General features: G+C 40.6%; 1 protein-coding gene across 1 annotated transcript in view; it reads left to right on the forward strand.

Moving 5' to 3' along the window:
* The window catches only part of ABTB2 (ankyrin repeat and BTB domain containing 2), a 142,592-nt gene that overhangs the window by 82,851 nt on the left and 39,471 nt on the right, over positions 1–20,270 (forward strand). Inside the window, exons 2-3 of the mRNA XM_085312158.1 lie at positions 7,746–7,892; positions 10,615–10,825. Coding sequence (XP_085168284.1) covers positions 7,746–7,892; positions 10,615–10,825 — 358 coding nt within the window. The remainder of the gene's footprint in view (positions 1–7,745; positions 7,893–10,614; positions 10,826–20,270) is intronic.

Below are 20,270 nucleotides of genomic sequence, written 5' to 3' on the forward strand. Positions count from 1 at the left end.
TTTTTTTTTGATATTTGTAGCACAATACAGGACTTTTCTTTAATGCATCTTACTGGATCCTGAAAGTAAGAATCTTGGAAACATAGAGTGCTCAAATTATGGCATCGTGTGGGTCTTTGCCTACCCTCAGACTAGAAATTCAGTGCCATGAAAGCCCCATGGGCAAAATTGTAATGGATGAGCCCAGTTTTAAAGATGTACTTTAGCACATATGCTCCTTTTCAAAAGTAGCTGTAGTGATAGTACTAGGAATAATTTACAGTTTGTTAGATAAAAGTATGGCATTTTGCACTTTTTTTAGTGTACTAAGACTAGATCAAAGATCCTATTCTCTCTCTTATTATGACTAATAATRAGAGAGATCTATCTAAAATAGATTGCTTAGATCCAATACGTAAAGCCTTGCAATCATGCCATTAATTTCAGATCTCTGGATCCAGGTAGGTGAGACAAATGGTTCAGTGCTGGCCACTTACATACAGATGATGTCTGAGGCCATAGGGGTTCTGAGTTGGGAGATCTGGACTGTGCAGAGAGCTGGTTCTGACACTGTGCAGGCTTGGTAAGTTGCTTCTCCTTTTTTCTCTGTTTCCTCATTAATAAAATGAATATGTGGACACTCACCATCTTGTAAAAGCACTAATACCTTTTATCTTGCAACGTATGCTGCTAGTGCTGAAGATAAAATTTGCTATGCTTTCTGGCAGTCTTTAAAATATAAGCCATGTTCCTTTGAGGTCATGTTCAATTAAGCGTTTGGGGCCAAGCAAGGTTAGTGGTTGTCCAGAAGACCACAGGGATATGGAAGTAGAATTAATGACTCAGTAAATACTGAATCAGTACTAAACCTAAGTCCTTCTGCATTTATAGTCATTTAGAATCTCAGATGTCCTAGCTGAATTCCAATAGTTATAGATACTTTCTGCCTTCTCCCCTCTAACTTCCAACCCAATTCTACCATTTTCATAGCAAAAGTGAGGCAAAGCGCGTTGAGCTTTTGAAAGTGTAGTATTAATAAGGCATAATTAGGAGTAAGTAATTCACTAGGAGTAAGGAGGCAGTTAAGGGTTGGCAATGACTGAGAGTAGGCTTCTGATCTTTCTGTATGGCAGTGTGTGCAGAATGGTAATGTAATAAGACTCATACCACCGCAGAATCTGTGAGCTCTGGTGCTTTCACACACTTCCGGAACATATGGTTTTGCAGTGACTTGGACCCCAGAAAAGGAGTAAGGGATTTTCAGAATACCTGTAAACTCTACTTTGGAGCATTTTGATACTTCAGTCAAGTAACTTCTGTTGACATAGAGCTAAAGCAAGTACTAGACTGCATGCTTTAAGACAACACTTCTTTCTAATAACATTATTTAAGTCCAGGCAAACTACTTTGTATTGTAACGTGAGCACCAAGAACGAAGAACAAAGACTCTGCTTGTCCTTCAAGCTCAGTATGCTGTATGTGGATGTTGTACAACTTTCTCCAGGATGCCCTGCCCAGTGCTTTATCTTTTACTTTCACTTCTCRTTGCTATTCAGGTGTGCAGCTGCTCTTGGTGCCAATCCTTCCTTCCCAATCCGTGGGCAAATGCAATGTATCTAGGCTTACATAACTGCTGGTCAATCCCATCCTATAACTTTGCATGCTGCAGTGCACCCCAAATACACCAGTAACTGGTCTGCACAGTTACCCRTGGCATCACAGATCTCCCATTGTATTAGCCCAGAGATTTCCTTCATGGCAAACTGACAATTCTGTCTACTTGTATTTGTGCATGTGTTTGTGAAGAGACTTAATTTAATATGTCTACAAGTTATGAGACCGAGAACAAGGAACTTACAAGAGCACTCGGTGATTTGACCAGGTATCTCCACAATTGGCCAGTGAAGACAGCAGCACTTAAATGGAGAGATTCAGCTGAGCACTTGCAGAAAACGTAAAAATCTCTTCTGTAGGTTTATGTCAGTTGGTTAGAGCATGGTGGTAATAATACCAAGGTCACGAGTTCGATCCCCATACGGGCCACTCGTTTGAGGGCTGGACTAGATGGTCTCCAGAGGTCCCTTCCAACCTTACCAATTCTATGATTCTGTCTGTGCTGAAGCTCCTCCATCTCCTTCTTTTCCTCATGTTTTGAAATACAGTATTACTGTTAAATGTAGGTGCAGATACAAGCAACTGTGTTTGATTTTTCTCACTCTTGATGGAGACAAACTGAAAGAGATGCATGCCTGCTTTATACCAGAAGCACATTATTTTCCTATACATTAGCAATTTTATGCATTGTTTCCCAATAAACAAGTCTTTCTCACAATGTGTAGCATGACTGTACTTGATTATAGAGCCTGACATGTTTAGACTTGAGTATATTGTATGAGGAATACTGATTGCCTGATTTTTGTTTCTCTCTATAGCGAGCTAATTCTGACAGAATGTATTTCATAAAATCAAGGAGGGCTGAGTTTTCTTAGCAGTGTAACAGTAGATCAGCAAGGAGAAAACACAGGGCTCCAGGAATTGGCACTGATTCTAGGTAGTGGTMTGTACTCTGTGTCCATACTGAACTGACTGGCAAGAGGGACTGTGTGGCATTGTGCTGCTTGGTARAATGTGAAACAGAAAACAAGGAAAGCCTTGAATACTCATTGCCATGAGGAATTGCATGCAGGACTTTGTGCAAGGTGGCAGCTGTCTTGATGTCACAGCCAGTTTCCAATGTGGGAACTGCATCTGCAAGTGGATTAGGTTTTTACTGGGTAAAATATTGGGGCCATTGAAATCGGTGGGATTTGGCCATTCTCTTTGGTGGAGTCAGGGCATCACCATCTGACTTCAAAATTTTGGGCATTTCAAATCACAACTCAGTTCTTTGGGATCATCTGTCTGTCCCACCTCTGCAAATACTTCTTACAGAAATTATCATAAGCTAATCATTGAAAAAAGTATGTCRATGCTGGAGACCATGACCATTTGTTCTTGTTTTTTATTTTCTAATATATTTCCCCAGCATATTCATAGGAGCTCTGATTTCACGTACATGGCTTTTTGCAGTAGTAAGGGCTTTTAGAAACAATTTGTCATGTTTAAAGATGATCCTGAACTTTTTGAGTGCTTTAATTTCTGGCTTGTTTTCTCCAAATAGATAYTTGTCTCCAGTTGTTGTGATTTTGCATTGTAGTAGTGATCAGTAATTGATCCCTGATGTTTTAGGTGTAATGCAAACACAAAGAAATTCCTGACCCGGAGATTTCTTTTTTTTTTGTTGTTCTGACCAAGGGGAAAAGTCAATACACATGGTGTTTGTCTCATAGACTTAACTATGTTTATCCAAAAAAGACCTCTTTTTCTTTCTCTGTAGTTTGCTCTGTACACCTTTGTCCTAATGAGATTTGTAATTCTTTGCTTAATCTGTCATAAGTACGGAGTCTTTGGACTTCAGGTTGCACRTTTCTAACATGACAGTTAGTACTCTGGGCAATTTCTGTGAGGAAACCCAGACGGCAGATTTCAAGTACTTTTCAGACAAGTCTTCTTGGCTCTTTGCCATTTGTGGTGGCCCCATCTTAACCTCCAGACATCATGTAAGAGTTTGAAAGTCCTCAAACAGCTGACATGTTAATCACTAGGAAGTTGTCTCCCAACATGAAGGATTTAGATTAAAGTAGTTGGTATTGAAATTAAGAAGGTACAGAGAAATTCATTGAAGCAAGGGAAAGTTGGTGGCCAGTCCTTTTGCATGAATGTAACGGGCAAAGAGCATGAAGTRTGGAGGTAACATGAGCGGTTTAAAAATTAACTGAAATGAGATTATGAAACATTTAAATCTTAAAATTCAGTTAAAAACCTATGTGTTTTCATCTGTCTTGGTATCAGAAGAGCAGAACTTGATAGCAGACTCTAAACAGAGAGCTCGACCTGCTGTTCCTTGCAGAAAGTTCCCCACTTGGGGGCTGGACTGATTGCCCAGCTCAGGGGAACCAACCGCGCTGAGCTTTGCACGGGCCAGCTCATGGGAGCAGGCACCTTCTAGCCAAAGCTCTCAGCGTAACTGCTGCACCTCTCAAAGCAGAAAGATATCCAAGAGTGTGAGCAGACTTTTTCCGTGGACCTAGCTCAGACTGTGGAAACATTTTCAGTTGCTATTTAAAAGCTTCAAATTACAGACAACAATTTCAAAATCTTTAGGCAAGCAGAATAATTTCAATTTAACTAACTGCCTAGCTGSAACTTTACCCAGTCGTGACTGCTTTTTAAGAGTATTGGCAGCAAATGCCCATGAACAGGTTTTGTATATTAACTGAGGTAGAATAAATATGCCTTTATTTCCAGCTGCTATTTCAAAGGCTGTGGAGACAAACTGTTAGCCAACCAYGTCTTGATTGCAGCGCTACGAATGTGCTTTCAGTTGGGCTGCTACGAGGGGTTACCTCGCTCTAACCTAGGGAGGTGACTTCTTAGCTTGTTGCGCTCTTTAGGTTTGATCTAAGCCACACTAAGATTAATAGACTCTTACTAACTTCACCTGGACTTGAATCTCCTACTTAAATTTTGGATAATTAAAAAAAACCAAAAAAAGTGACCAGACGGCCAGGGTACAGCCAGGGTTAAGTGTGAGGCACACAACATAACCTACACCAGCGAAAATATTTCAAGAGCAGTGGTATACCTGCCAGGGTGGATTGCTGCTGTGCCGTAATTAGGTGGTGTTGCATGGGGGGAGACACATTCTTGAGCTTCAGGAAGCAAATTCACAGCTTTAACATGATTTCAAACAGAAAGAAAGTGTTTAGACGTGAATTGATTTATTTCAGTTACAGCTCTGCTTGTTCAGTTAGCCTTAATTAAGACCAGCATTGCCGCAAATATAAAAATACAGATGCCCCTCCAGTTCRTGCCTTCAGAACATCAGTTATCCGTGAATTTCTCCGTTTCGGTGGGAGGAGAGGTGAGAGCAGATGCCACCGCGTGGCGCGGCTGACGACAGCCCTGGGTGCGCCGTGGTGCTGTGGGGTGCGTTCCTGCTTCGCCGCCCGTGCGGCAGCTCCTGCGAGAGCGTGGCGAGGAGCGGGGCTCTGCGCTCCCAGGCCTGCTGGAGGCCGGCCCGAGCCGGCGAGCCTTCCTGAAGGGTCGCGTAAGGAGGGCCTGCCGCAAAGCCTTCTGCCACCTGCGGGGAACTGCCCAGTGACATCCCAGCGCTTTGGCTCGTGTCCGGGGCCTCAGTAACTTCCTTATTTCTCCCTCAATCATAGGGATATCCCTCAGCTGTAGCGAGGCAGGTGAGAACATATATCTTATCCATGACTATCTTGTATGAGCAATTTTTCCAAAAGCAAATAAATCGTAGCTGTTTCCTCTCACCCACGACACCTGGCAAACTATTAACTGAAAAGCTCAGAAAATGTTTCGTTTGTGGGCCAGTCTAATTTATTCCACAAATCTTTACTTATTTTTAGTTCCCTGTTAGAAAACAGAACCAACCGAAACCGGCTGGCAAAGGAAATGTGCACCTTTTTTTTTTCCCCCCTTCCTGCTTGGTTTATTAATGTAACTGCCAGTTTCTTATTTCACTTCTGTAGAGCTATGCACCTCTATTTGAAATTTTTGACAGATCAGTCTATTTTCATTCTCCCTCTGTCATAAATTCAATCCATATGTCTTAAAACATCCTTTCATGGTATTAACGTGGAAAAGGAAGTGGCCTAGGCTCTGTATAGGAGGCTACAGTGTATTTAGCGAGCTCTTCTAGTTTGCATGCAGCCAGCCCCTCTGTTAGTTCTTAAAGCCTCAACTTCCTAATTATTCAGGTTACAGAGGGGATTGGCAGAGTTTTCTCTGCTAACTAACAGTAATGTACAGTGAAGAAGCACAACGAGATAAATCATTCTCTTATCCTCAAAATGTCCAGGAAGTTTTTGATGTAATCCTTGGCTTTGCCACCAAGCAGGATGTGAAGAGGATGTGAAAAGGGTAGGAGAGATCAATTCAGTATAAAATTTCAAAAGAAAACGTCAGGACAAAGAAACAAAGGTCTTTCCCAATGTGCTGTAGTTCAGCCGACAGGGTTTTGTTTGACAAGAGTTCACAGCACCTAAGTAACAGAAGGTCACTGCAACATGAACAGATTATTTCCGCAGCTAGCACTGAACRGTGGGAAGGGAATGCAGGTCTGAACTGAATTTTATTGGTATGCCTATGCAAGGACAAAGATTAAAAATAAAAATACAGGGTGAAGCAGGGTAAGAGAATGGGAAGAAGCAGATTCTAGGAATTCTGGTGTGATATCAGAAAAAAACTCAGGCCTGGGATATATTGCTGGGATTGTGTGATAGATTCATAATTWAAAAATGTGGTAGCAACTAAACAGCAAGATCTGGGAGCACTGGCTGATGTGACTGCAAAAGGCTTTTCAGAACCTACCTGCACTGTGSTTGGAGTGTCACACGACATTTCGTTGGCTCTCCCTGTAGGCTGCCACCGTCTTGGACTCCCCTGCTGCAGCCTCGGTCGCATATCCCTGCTCCCTGCCTCACATCAGCTGTAGAGGTCACRTTCGCACCCTTTGCTCTGCGTCGCCCAGAGTAGTCGTACTGTCATAGGRTGAAACAGTTTAGCTCACTAATTTGAAGAAAACCTAATCAACTAACTGGCTTTTGGTAGAAGGTAGGGGAAGATGATAYTATTCTTTTGGCTCCATACGCTGCACTAACTTGCAATGTGGCTGCAGATTTGCCATGCTCAACCCAAAAACGAGGGATGGAAAGCATGGCTGTGGGGAGGCAAATGACTTTGCCCCTTTTGATGACAGCTTTCATCTTAACATGAAGCCATATGTCAGATTTTTTGTAGTACCCGTGGTCTTCGCTGCCATTTCCACCCAACTCACACAAATGACCTCTAGTTTGCCAGCAATACAGAGAGTTGTAAGCATATGCATGAAGCAAGCTGGGATCCCAATCACAGCCATGCAAAACTGCTTGCAGATCAGTAGTACAGTTCAGTTACTATGCATTAATGCTCATGTTTGCAAAAAAAAAAAAATGCTTTGACATATCCTTAAGAATGGAAGGAGTATGTGTGGTAAATGCATGTGTATAATGTAATTATCTTTCTAATCTAAGTCTGTAATGGGGTGGTGTCATTTATGGAGGTGAAAATATATAGTCAGCCTCCAAACTTGTGGGTATAGGGGTGTAGCTTGGCATATCCAAAGGTTCACACATGCAGAAACCAAAAAGCTACAATCTACACATTTGAGACTGCCTACAGATTCAAAGAATTGGCATAACCCATGTCTTGTTTTTGGAGCTGCAAGGATTGTAGCTASTGTTTACCTTAGATGGACTTGAGGTTATCTACCGCACCCCTAAAAATCAGGCTCCTATGTCTATCTATCTGCCTACAGCTGTTCAAAGGCGACCTGTGTGTGCACAGCCAAGTTTTTGTATAAACAGTATTAGAGGCTTCACTGAAGCTTTCATGCAGTTTTATCTCAACTGTAATTTGTTTCTAGTTCTTACAGGCTGTAGAAACAACCAGCTTTACTCCCTAGAGCCCAATTGCACTGTTTCAGTTGTTCCAATGGTATTTACAGCACTATTTGATTTTGTTTGAACCATTCAAAAGAGTTTGAGTCTGCTGACTGATAAAGGAGCAAATTCTGTATTTAAGTTCCCTGTCACTACTATCAGTAGAGAGACTTGCTTTTCCACTCCTGTAACCTTATAGCTGTTCTTTACTGTCTTCCCCAGGTGTGCTCTCTCTGCCGGCCTACTTCAGCCCGTACAACGATGGCTCTGTGTGCAGTGACGGGCGGGCTGATGCGTATGCCCAGCTGGAACTCCGGACTTTAGAGCAGTCTCTCCTGGCGACTTGTGTTGGAAGCATCTCCGAACTGAGTAAGTTTCAGGTGTGACTGAACGGGGAATTCTTTCAATGAAGTAGGAGAGCTGGTTCCTCTGCTATTGAGGTCAGCGGGAGTGTTGCCGTTGTTTACAGCATAAATAGTATTTGGCCAACGTTGTGAAGATTTAATYGTCTCATGGTGCTGTTTATGAAAATGAGATTGTTTCGCTAGATTACTTTAATTCATCTTAGAAATTTATAAGATGTGGGTTTTCTAGCCTTTTGGTGATATCAGTGGTATCAGTGCCAGTGGAAGATGGATGCTTCTGTCTAGATACCTCTCGAGGCTTTCTTGTACTGTAATGGAACACAGCAGTGACACCTCCCTCAGATGGCTAAAAGAGTTCTTTTAGTGGTTATGCAGTGGAAAAGTCCAGGGTGCAGGATATTCAAGAGAAAGCTTTCTGGTTGCTTAAAGAACAAAAAAAATGGAGAGAAGATATCTGACAGCAGTTCAGTAACAAAAACTTCATCAAATTTTCTTTTTTAATGCTAACCAAATGAAACATTCCATTCCTAGACTACTTACAAAGCTCCTTTAAAGTAAACAAAAATGATTTGTGTTTTCCTGGTCCACTTTATCCTTGTAACATTTCTGCTGGCATTACTCCACCATCTGAATGCTAATGAACATCAGGGGCCAGCAAGGAGTTTGTGGGTTTTGCCATTTATTTTGCAACCTGTCTTAATTTGAGGTTTTCAAATTCCTTTAACACACCTCTATTTATCCTGGAACACAAGAGAACATTTGTAGCATGGACCTGTGATTGAATACAGCTTCCTTTCTCCCTTCCCAGTCCCTGCTTTGGCCCTGCTTCTGGTCATTACATCTAGTGAATACATTTCCTGATACAGTTGCCTACTGATTTTTTTTTCTTTTTGRAAATGTTGCTGCACATTGCCAAAAAAATAAAGAGAGTGAGTATGGAAGGGAGAAGGAACTTTATTCTGTGCTGGAAATTTAAATTCCAGATGCCTATCTTCTATAATCATGCAGGCTTCTGTGTAGGTACCAGTGCTAGAGGATTCATGATACTCTTATAAAATGTTTGGATTCTAGAGAAAGATTCAGGATCTACTGAAGTAGAAAGGCATAGATATTAGAAGGCTTTTCCATTCTAAAGTGGGTCTGTAAACTGAATATATTATRCAACAAACAAGTGGTGTGGTTTTATGTTGCAGATTGAAGTTTTAACACTCTAGCTCTCTGAATGATGTTGTAATGTTTAGATATACAGTAGCTTTGTAGAGATTTCTTCCTGACCTGTGTAATACTRGTGCCCCACGGATTCAGCTGGAGGTTACTTGTGTCTCACTATTAGACATAAATGATCAGGCAGCTTTTCAGGGGGAGGTGAAAATAATTCATATTTCATATGGTAAGTTCAGGGCACTTTCTCAGGACCCAGTTTTGAAATGGGGAGACTATTTCAGTTCCATCCTTTCCCAGTATTGTAACTGTAGGACACAATGGAGTAACATTTCCTGTGAGACTTTTAGGGAACTGTAGAACATAAAGAACAGAGGATTCTCCTAAGGAAAAAACAGACCCCAGCTATGTATAGTAATCTATAATAATCATTCATACCAGTGGGATGGCAGTCACACTACTTAAAAATGTAGCATCTGAGACCTTTATCGCAAAGCTCAGGTACAGTCATGTGGCATGTAATGCACCACAATAAAAGGCAAGTAAACAGGGTGTGCCCAAAACAAGCTTGGTGCACAGACACCTGCCTTATGTGACTAAAGGCTCCCTGCATGGCTGCTAGCTTGTAGTGATTGCTCTGTGAACTTCTTAGGAATCTGCAGCRTTTCAGTCTTTTCCTAGCAGAACTTGTGTAACATAAGCATCCTCCTTCCACTGAGTCCACTGGTACTGTAACAGAGAGGCAGGTTTGCCAGAGTTTGAAGACCGAGAGAACTGAGCAGGTCAGAAAGCCCCTGGATTGAGACTCCTTTAAGGCTCAGGGAAAATTTTTGGCACAGCTTGTGACAATCAGCAGGGTAAAGACAGACTTTTTAATAAGATCTTGTTTGTTAAAAAATAAGATTTCAGTAAGGTCTTGTTATTTTGGAGAAACTTGCAGCTAAAGTGAGAATGAGAGAAGCAGACCCCTAGGAGAAGGAATTTCTACATTGAATATAGCATCATTAGTCTATCGCAAGTGGCTGACTGGGAGGATAGAACCTGGTAACCCATCTGAAAGAAATGGGAACAATCTTTTAACACAAAATAGCGAACAACCGGACCAGAACAAAGTATCTGTACTGGTGCCACTTGCTTTGCGTTGTATGAACTATGCTCCCAGCTTAGGCCATGACCACTTTTCAAAGGTAATGGCAGTTTTTTGAGGTAGGCAAGAAGCTGGTATATATGAGTGGAAAGAGAAGAAAGACAACATTAAAACAGAGTGGAAAAATCATTTGTAAAGCTATGGTTATGATTGCATCATTGCAATTGAATGAGAGATGTTTAATTCTGTGTTTTCTAACTAATAACTTGTCATTTGARAGAAAGTTAAATTTCCCTTATAACAGCCTGTGAAGTGGCAGCTTGAGAGAAGTTGTTGGCTTAGTGGGGGATAAAGAATATTTGCACACAAAGGACATTTTTCTGAGCTGTCAGAGATTTTATTTTGCTGAAAAAGTGTACTTAAATTCTTTGTGGATGAATAGTCAAGTGATGCTTTTGTATTCTTTCTTTTTCTGCAGGTGATTTAGTATCACGAGCAATGCACCACATGCAGTGCTTGAACACTCTCCGCCCAGGCATGAGCCCTGTTCGGCAAACTCGGCAGCAGCAACCAATCTCCTGGTCCCCTGATGCTCTCCACACCCTCTACTACTTCCTACGCTGTCCGCAGATGGAGTCCATGGAGAACCCCAACCTTGACCCTCCAAGAATGACTCTGAATAATGAACGGTATGTAGGTTGGTCAACTGCTAGTACTCAGGAAGTTGGGCTAAGAAGGTCTCACTTTGCAGAGTATCTGTGTGTGCTTGAGCATCTTGGGCAGTTTTGCAGGATGCTACCCATCAGGCATTAGTTATTCCTGCAGTCAGGCCAGATTATGTTGTCAGCCTTGCCAAGTTTATGAAACCTTGGAATTGGAACTGGAAAGTGAGCTGTTTTTTCATGCAGTCTTTCCAAGCGAGGCATATGCTGTATGTTGCCAACAAGGCTCGTCTGGAGATGCTGCCAAAAGAACATGTGGTTGTCTAACACAGTAGAGACCTTACCAAAGAAAATGTTACCTTCTGAATAGCACCAGTTAACTATTGTCATCATTCTTGGGAAGAAGAGTGTTGTTTGCTGTGGAGAATTTTGAAGGAATTTATGACTATTCTTTTTAAGGATTACTTCAGTCGGTGTTATGTGTCTGCTATATTAAGAAATTTATATAAGCCAGTATCTAAACAGAATATGCTGTGGATCACCTTGCCTTCTGCCAGCTTCATACCTGACTCTAAAAGTAGGCCCATTATTAGAACTGGTCGGAAATTTTCCAGTGGGATGTTTTTTTCTGTTAGAAACCTCCCCAGTTTCCTTCCTGCCCAGCTCCTTGGCAGTCTGCCTGACTGGTGGGAGCTGAGAGCCTAGGAGCCCTTGGAGCCCTGGCCACAAATTGAGTTGCTTGACAGGTCAAGCAAACCCTATTCTCGTGCTCCTTAGCTCAAAGGCAGACTGATACATCACTGCCTTGCAGTTGCATTGTGCAGAGACCCAAATCTTTCAGGACTYTTAGGATTCGCCCAGTTTGAAATAAATATCCAATTTTATATTTATTTCTGAAGTTTTACCTGAATGGAAATTCTGGTTTCTGACTAATATTTCCTAGTATTTTTATTAGCTTACCCTTTGGATTTCCTTTAGCCTACTGGGCATCAGGCAAATGGCTGTGCCCTGGCCTTCRCCAAAAGCAGCCTGTGGTTGGAAAGTTTCATGGTGTAGTGAGGTGCTGAAGCCTGTGATGGAGGTTGCACTTACAAAACAAAAAAGCAGAGTTCTTGTTGGACAGGTGAGCAGGAAAAGAACATGTCTGCAGGTTTGTAAATAATGTGGGTTTCTTCTTTGCCCCTTGGGCTTTAGCCCACCTAAACTCTGCTTCTAAAGTTGATGTAAAATGATAATAACATACAAAACAATTCAAATACATAGAATTTATCTATCTTTCTCTTTTCTATAACCTTTTGCCCAAATAGGGATTACAGTGCTTTTTCTTCTGCCCCATGCTGGGTAACCTCTTTTTGTTCTGGGCCATTTCCTAATGGCTACTGCTCCTAATTATCTAACTGTGTTGTCTTCAGTCTGTGTGGTTTTGATGCTGCAAGTCAGCCTGGTCCTATGCAGCCCTATATCRGCCTGCACTCAGCCTGTTGGCTGAAGTCAAAAGGACTGAAGGCTTATTATAGCTGCGTTCTCCATCACTGGAGACGTGGATGATGGCTTCACAGTAAGAGCCCAGCTAGTCAGGAGCGAGGAGGCCCCCTGAGGATAAAAGTGGACTGAACTTTAAGACTGAATCTTTTAAGCTGAATTTCCAGGCCAGAGTGTAGAAAAATGGACTGGCGAAAACACACCAATATAATTTCAATTTTGGTGAGTWACTTTAGGCTAAGGAAAGCTACTGGTGAGGAAGAAAAAAATACAAAACTCACTCTTAAGTTGCCTGTTCTRTCATAACATTTTGCATGTGGCTGATCTGTGTAGCTGCTTCCAGTGGTCACTTGTTCTCTTTTCCTCTTGGTAGCTCAACTGTTTTTCTGTACTTTGTTTTGATTTGTCCTGGACCTACTTCTGTGAGGCCTCAGTCTGGTGGGAGCTCAACTGTTAAAATGATTGTTCTTCTGTTGATGCCTGATCCTTCCCCAGAAGAAAATGCAGTTTGAAAAAGGGGCAGAACAGTTGCAGCACAGAGAGAATTCTTGGACTTGTGTGAAGAACCAAGGGGAAATAAGTGAGGTTAAGTTTTTTGTTTTTTGTTTTTTTTTAAAAAAGGCATAGATACACAATTCAGAGCCCATTCATAGCCTCTGTTTTTTGGGCGCTCAGATCTTAGTCAAATCATTTAGAAACTATCTGGGCTATACCTAGCGCAAGATTGTTTATTTTTCATTTCRTGTTTGCACGCTGCACATGAATTTTCATGGCGCCAGATCCTGTTAAGTGCCATGTACCACTAGACTTGAGGCTGCTACACAGCTTGTATCAGAAACGTTGATTAAGCTTTCCATTTGGTTAGTGTTCTTTTCAATATTCTCAGTATGATGTTACTGCAGCTACTTGCTTCATACAGTGAAGATAATAAGTTATATCACAAGAGCAGTCATCTCTCCAAATGCTCCCAAACATTCCTCTTGCTATAGTTCACTGGACTTTTTTTAAAAAGCAGGCTACAATTCTATTCCCTTTTTAAAATCAGTATTGGATCCTATAGTAGCTGTTGTAAGGGAAATTTCTGCTGTTTCTTTCTGACCGATACTTACTGTAAAGGAAATGAAAGGGGATATATTAAAGTGGAGCAAAAACATTAAGAAGAAAAAAACATGAGGACTATCAGGTTAAACAATTGACTTGAAAAGTTTATGGAACCTGGGAATTAAATTAATACTGCTCAATAAAACAACAATGAACATCCACCTCTATCCACATTATTTCGTATAGCCAGTGGGATCAATATTGCTAGCAACRCTTTATTTGCAAGGTTATTTACTCTTTTCTAGCTCAAGAGGAAAAGCAGCTGAGGCTACGTGTGAGAAACCAGACTCATGGTGTGATAGATGAGGGCACTGAATCCAGCTTGGTAAAGCTGAGCAGGCAGTTATTTTACTCCTTTTTTGAGCTGGTCTGAATCAGCTACAAACTCTGCATAGCTCTATTGCACATTTATGTTCTCTCTGGAATATACTTGTGATGTGCACTGCAATCCCTGACTGAAAAAATCTCAGTCACAAACAAGGACAGTAACACTTGACCTATCCTGCATTTATTTGTCCTTCAGTTCCTAGACTGCTCCATAAATTTATCAGTACTGAATAACTATCTGAAGCTTTGCAAAGAGGGGGATGGCTCTTAGATCTATAAAACTGCTAAACTCCTATCCTGATTTTTGGTCAGATCTGTGGGCCAAGTTGCTGCAGTGAAAATTACTCCTTTTAAATACATCTGGGGATCTGACAAMGTATTATCTATTTTACTTTCTGTTGTCTGTCATCAGCTTTCTGTGTGTCATACTGCAATGCCAAGTGCTGCAAGAATGATAGAAATGTAAGATCTGGAAGGTCTTTAATGTTCTTCCCTCCAGTGTGAAGGCAAGTATAGAATTTAAGTTCTGAAACCATCTGTAATGAATATTGTCATACCTGGGCTGCCATAAAGGCCTTTTAAAAACCTAGCCAAGCTAGGTTTTTAAAACATATTCTACAGCAATTTGTTTGAGATATTAGAATATACACACTTACAGTTAGGTATGCAAGGCACCCCAATGAACAGAGCCAGTTTAAACTCATATAAGGCTATGCATCTTATCCATGTTAAACACTGATATGTAAAGCAGTAGCATTCTGCAGGAATGGGGTAGATGTAGTAGTCTGTCCAGAGCTTGGCAGACAGAAGAGCTTTTTGGTTTGGACTCCAATATGTGAATGTTTTTGAGTGCCAATAGATTGAATCTCTGGGAAGTTTGTTAGTTGTTTTTATCTGGTTCGGAGAGGTATCTCCAGGTGAAGGCATTGAAGCAGCAGAAGAGTTGAGGCAGAATTGGAGAGAAAGCATGCAGGTACCTTAAGCAAAACACTTGGAAACGTTTCCACAATTCCACAGCTGCTTGCTGTCTGACCAAGCCATGAGCCTCTTGGAAGCCCAAACTGACCTCCTTTGCTGCATGGGCAGCAAGCCATCTGCTGTTTGGTGTCAAGTAGGCCACCTGAGGAAGTGTTTGGCAAGCACAGTGCCACTTGTGCGTTACAATACTTTGGCAAACCAATTAAACCCTGAGGTGAGAGCAAACTGCTTTACTCRGGAACAAGCACCTAACTGCCTGAAGGCAAAGAGCTTGTCAGCAGGTAGTACATCCATCTCCTGCTGCCAACAGTGTCTGTGCTGGGCAATGAGACTTTTTGGAGTTTCTCAGAGATCAGAGCTTATATTGTGTCAGAGATCACGCAGTATGTTTTTGGACCATGAAGAATGAGCAGACGTGTGATGCTCTCTCTCTCTCACTCTGTGTCTGCTCTGCTTTTTTTTTTTTTTTTTTTTCTTTTGCTTTTGCTTATGTCAGGCTGCCCAAGCTTGGGAGCACTCTGCCATGTGAGGTCATATTCCAGGGCAGTAGAGCATGTTTTCTGGGATTGTTTGGGAAACTATACTTGAAAAGGGCTATCCAGAGATAAACTAAGTTTCTTTACTTTTTCCCAAGTGGATGTAAGGCCTTTGCGTTATTTATAATGGTGTGTCTAGGCAAGATTGCTCCCTCAGTGTTACTTATCTCAGGGAGTATTTATCTWGACAAATTGAAGTCAATACTATGGTCTCGTTTTTACAGATGGGTGGACTAGTCTGCCTCAGGTTAATTGACAGCCAAGAGAATGGGCCAACCTCAAAGCTAGGAATAGAGACCATTGACTGTCCTTACCCTCCCAAGAGGACGCAAGATCCAAAAAATATAGGTTATCACATGGGTACAAGAGTTTTGTGGGAAAGATAACTTTTTGCCTTAAGTATTAGATTATACTAAATTCTGTTTTCTATTGTACAGCTGATTAGCTACACAGTACACATGTCCTTGATGAGTAGGCTGAGCTTCCTTCTCTTCTAGCTATCCTATTCAAAAATTTGTAATTGTGTTTGCCTATTGCTGATGTTGGTCTGTAGAACTTTCTAAACGTTAGTCCAGGCTTGCCCATCATCAGTTTCCATTGAGCCAGTAATGTCAGAGCTGTCTGAGCTATCCRAGTTGCAGACGTGCCAAGTTTTACATGTTGCCCGAGTTTGCTGGTGCATTATTTTATTCCAAATGTCAGTGAGTGTAAAAGAGTTAGCATCAGCAGAAGCAGACAGACTGTACCCATCTGACTCTGTCAGTGAAAATCCAGTAAAACGACAGGAAAATACCAAAGTTAATGTAGAATTCATTAGCCTTTCAGAAAGGCTGCTGATCATTCTGCCTTCAGCTGAATGGCTGCTTTTATCTACAAAGTTCAAAAGTGAGCTAAAAGCTTTCCTCCTTTAGACAGGAGTCCTCCCATTACATGTTACCTCATGTGATCCAGAGTGCATGACTAAATATGCAAAAGGTATGAAGACTAAGACTTAAAAAATTCCAAATACAGTGGAGCAGTTGTGTTAGGCTCATATTTTATTTTTCGTGTTTCATAAAATTCAGCCTGTTCTTAAATACAGCAGAAAAATGCCACTCATTAAGATGAGAGAAAAATGATTTCTGAGTAGTTTGCACATGTCTTTTCCCAGGGTGCTACTTTCAAGAGTCATGTGGCTAGGTTCCCTATGAAGTTTCTTGTAGTGGTTGAGGCAAATAGAGAACCCCCATGTTTTGGTTAGTCCTTAATCACCAAAATGCCCATCTAATGAAGATAGCCAATTCATCTTATTTTTAATTTTCTTATTTTTATCATGTTCAATACCTTTTACGGGATGATATCTGGATTTATAATTAGCAATAATTAAAGCCTTCAGTTCTGTCCCTCATGGTTAGAGATTTTCTTGCTCTGTGTTCAGAAAATATCTGCCATGTTGAATGTTCATCCAAAATGGCTTCTGACAGGAAGGATTTCATCACGTGGATCCTCCTTATCTGAAAAAGTATGCAACAATATCAATTCATATTAAAAATAATAATAACATCCTAGTTACTAGCACAAAATATCTGCAGAAGGTCTTGCTTGGTGTTTTTAGTGGACACCCAACTGAAAGAAAAGGACAGACAACCAGGAATAACCTGTATAGTCTGGTGCTGAGACCTATTTGCCTGAGATGCGTCTTCAGCCTCACTGGGAAGTATCACTATTTTCAGAGCTAGTTAAGGCTTTTAAGGAGAAATGTTTTCTCCAGATGGATATTTCCAGACTCTTGCTGGTGTGTCAGGAGGCTTTTTTTCCTCTCTACATTTTTTAAACTGCAGGTTGTGGAATTTTATTGAGTGCAATAGCTATATCATAGCCTGCCTTTTAGATTTATCTATGTCATTGTCTTTTGTAATTCAGATATTTGTCTGAATTCTTTTCTTTTACAGCCATACCCCTTTGTTATCATRGCTCATCAAGAACAGAGTTTGATATTTAGGTCAGTGAGCTGTGTCTTTGAAAAGCTCTACAGTAAAATAAGTTCTGTGATTTCTTGCCTGAGAAATCTTAGACTGTTCTATTCTGTTCTCTCTACAGCTACCTCACTAAGCACATGAAATAGCACCACTATTTCTCTCTATAACTAGTATTCTGATGTATTGTCCTGCAGTTTGTTTAGAAGTCCCTTCTCCTCCATTGTGACTGGAGAGCAACATCCTGCTTTACAGTGTGTACTGATGGGTGTAATAAAATATATAAATAATAAAAGTAGAGAATGATTCAGGCATTTGTCTTGAGAGACAAATTTTGTCTCTCAAATTGTCTCGAGTACAACACTATAATCATATATTCATGATAAACAGTACTTAAATCTACCTTTATTACCCAGTCAACAGGATGCTTACAGAAGACGTATGTCCATGAGGCTGTTACAGTCATACTCCCAAGCAATAGTCCCATTGATTTTTCCAGAGCTATTTAAATACAGATGTACTCATTAAGATAAAGGAAAACGGAACTAAGCCTTACATTGAATTGTGCCATTATGGCACTGTTTGTCCAGAGTGGGCATAAAAATAAGTTCCCCGTAGAAAAATTCTGAGTTTTCTGTGCTATGCACTGTTGATGAAAGATTAATTTGATAGATTCATAAGTAGATTAAAAAAGCTATAAACAAGTAAGATCAAATTCCTTCACCAGCAATAAGGAGAGAAGCTGTTTCCATCTATTTTTGCCTCTGTTTAAGACTTAGACTGGTTAATGTCAGACTTGACTGTGATTTTGAGATACTCATTCACTAGGAAGATGAAATGAATTGCCTTATTTCATAGAGGCCAATAAGCTAAAATCAACATATGGTAGCTATTGACTCAAATTAAATGTTTATTGGTGATCCTGACCTTAGGCAGATTATGTATGTGTTGAGCCCATACTAAGCATTTGCATAGTTTATTAGTATCTTCCRCAATTTTGAGAATTGAGAACATATAACACTTAACAGGAGGAGTAAGTAACTTTATTGGGCTTGTGGTGAGCAACTTTCACCTTCCCACTCTGTGCGGTGGCATCTCAGTGTATTACAGTAATAATATCTACCCTCTGATGTCTTAGCCAGAAAAAAACACAGAAACGCTTGTCATCTATCTACTTTTTAATAGAGTCAAATCCCATGATAGTGTTGACTCCTACATATGAAGTTCTGGATTCCCTAGCTGAAAGGTGGGTTAGAGATCCATGCTGAAATGCTTGTTTGTGTATTATATTTTGTGGGGAGGAGTGGGGGGGTAATGCTCTGAGCATCTAGGACTGGGTATGTGAAGTGAACTAAAAATAAATCGTTTAGTTAAAACCATTAGGTAACAGACAGTAGTTATGTCCATGTTCTTGATAATATTCCCATATTTCCCTGACATTATTTACTAAGTTATTGTTAAATCTCGTAATTTTTTAAATGGTTCCTTTCTTTATAGTTCAAAGATTGTAAAAATAGAATCCGAGGAGTGACTTTGCTAGTAGTGAAGGGAATTAATTGCAAACCTTGAGGATCAAATTCATCCTCATGTAACTCTCCTGAAACTGGTAATGCAGTCTGCTCTGAGTTAATTTGCTTTCTGTCTTTGTTATTTATCTAAACAAACATTGCCCATCTTTCTTTTTTTTTTCTTTTGTTTTCTTTTTCTTTTTAAAGCTCTGTGTGCCTCACACCTGGAACTGTCTAGCCTTTTTCCCATATTACTGGCTGTCAGCAAGATTTGTAATCTTACTGGAGTTTCTCCAAAGTAGCCTGTATCTTCTGATCTTTTTGTGTCGGAGCAGGGGTGTGGTGCAAACATAGATTATTTAAATTCTCTGCAAAACTGCAAAGAAGAAAAGTCTCCCTGTACACCAAATTGAACTACACAGAGCAGACTTCATGGGGAGTAAAGAGACTCTCCCTCCCTCTATCAAACTCAGCCCCTCAGGGAAAGCATCACAGTTGAACAAAAGCATTTACAGCAGAAGAAATATTTGACACTAGTGACTGTATCTGAAGCCATATGCCAAAAAATGAGGCTTTTAGGCTGTCTTGAAGCCTTGCTGTTGAGTATGTACTGGTTCTCAGGGGCAATAATTTAGGATGGTGTATGGCTGTCTCAGATGTCACTGGTACACAGGGGACAGGTCATCTGAAAGATTACCAAGTGCAAATGTATGACTTTATAGGCTGAAACAAACACCTGTAAGCAGATGAGTTGATAGTGCAATCTAGAGTAGATGTGCTCACTGTCCCCTGACTGCAAAACCATAGTTTGTTTTCAATTCAGTATTTGTCAGAGAGAGCTTCAAGTGACGCATGTTGCTTGGCAGTAACAGTGAAGTGAATGATCACGGTGGGTTTCACACACTGGACATTAAAAAAATATATACATATATACATATATATATATAGCTTTTAACTGAGCAAAGACTGGGATGAAAAGGAGGAGAGAGAAAGGCTCTTCTGAATCTGAATACTGTGGACACTGTGGGCCATAGGAATGGAAGCGTAGATACTGTAGCAACAGCTGGAGCTGGTTTGATGCCAGCCAAATGTTCATATTACTTGTCATTGCTAAACCACCTAATTTCTGAGCTCRTTTTCAGCAAGCCACAATTATGTTCCTTTGATCCCCAAAAGGTTCAGCTAATCTAACACAACAGGGATACAGATAAATAGAGCACTGCAATAGGAATTACTGAAGGAGTCTAGGAGAGCCAAGTGAACTACATYTGCTGATTGTATCTAAAGATTATTGGTAGATTATCAAGGTGCAGCCTATTTTATATTAAAATGTAAAAAAGAAAAAAGAAAAAGACTACCTAATCTGTTTTGTGCAGCTCCAAGTAATTATTAAACACTGTGATACTATATGAACTGAATGAACATCAGAGCTGTTCAGGGTATACAGGGTTGGACTAGAGTACCTACAGACATCCTTTGCAAGCCCGGTGGTTCTTTTTCTTTGGATATGACCAAGACTTAACAAAACAGCTATGTTTACTGAGTGCCGCAGAACTGTCATTGATGACAGTTTTGTAAAAAAAAA

The sequence above is a fragment of the Rhea americana genome, unplaced genomic scaffold (genome assembly GCF_003343005.1).
Source record: "Rhea americana isolate MKP2758 unplaced genomic scaffold, rheAme1 scaffold_359, whole genome shotgun sequence".
Classification (NCBI taxonomy): domain Eukaryota; kingdom Metazoa; phylum Chordata; class Aves; order Rheiformes; family Rheidae; genus Rhea; species Rhea americana.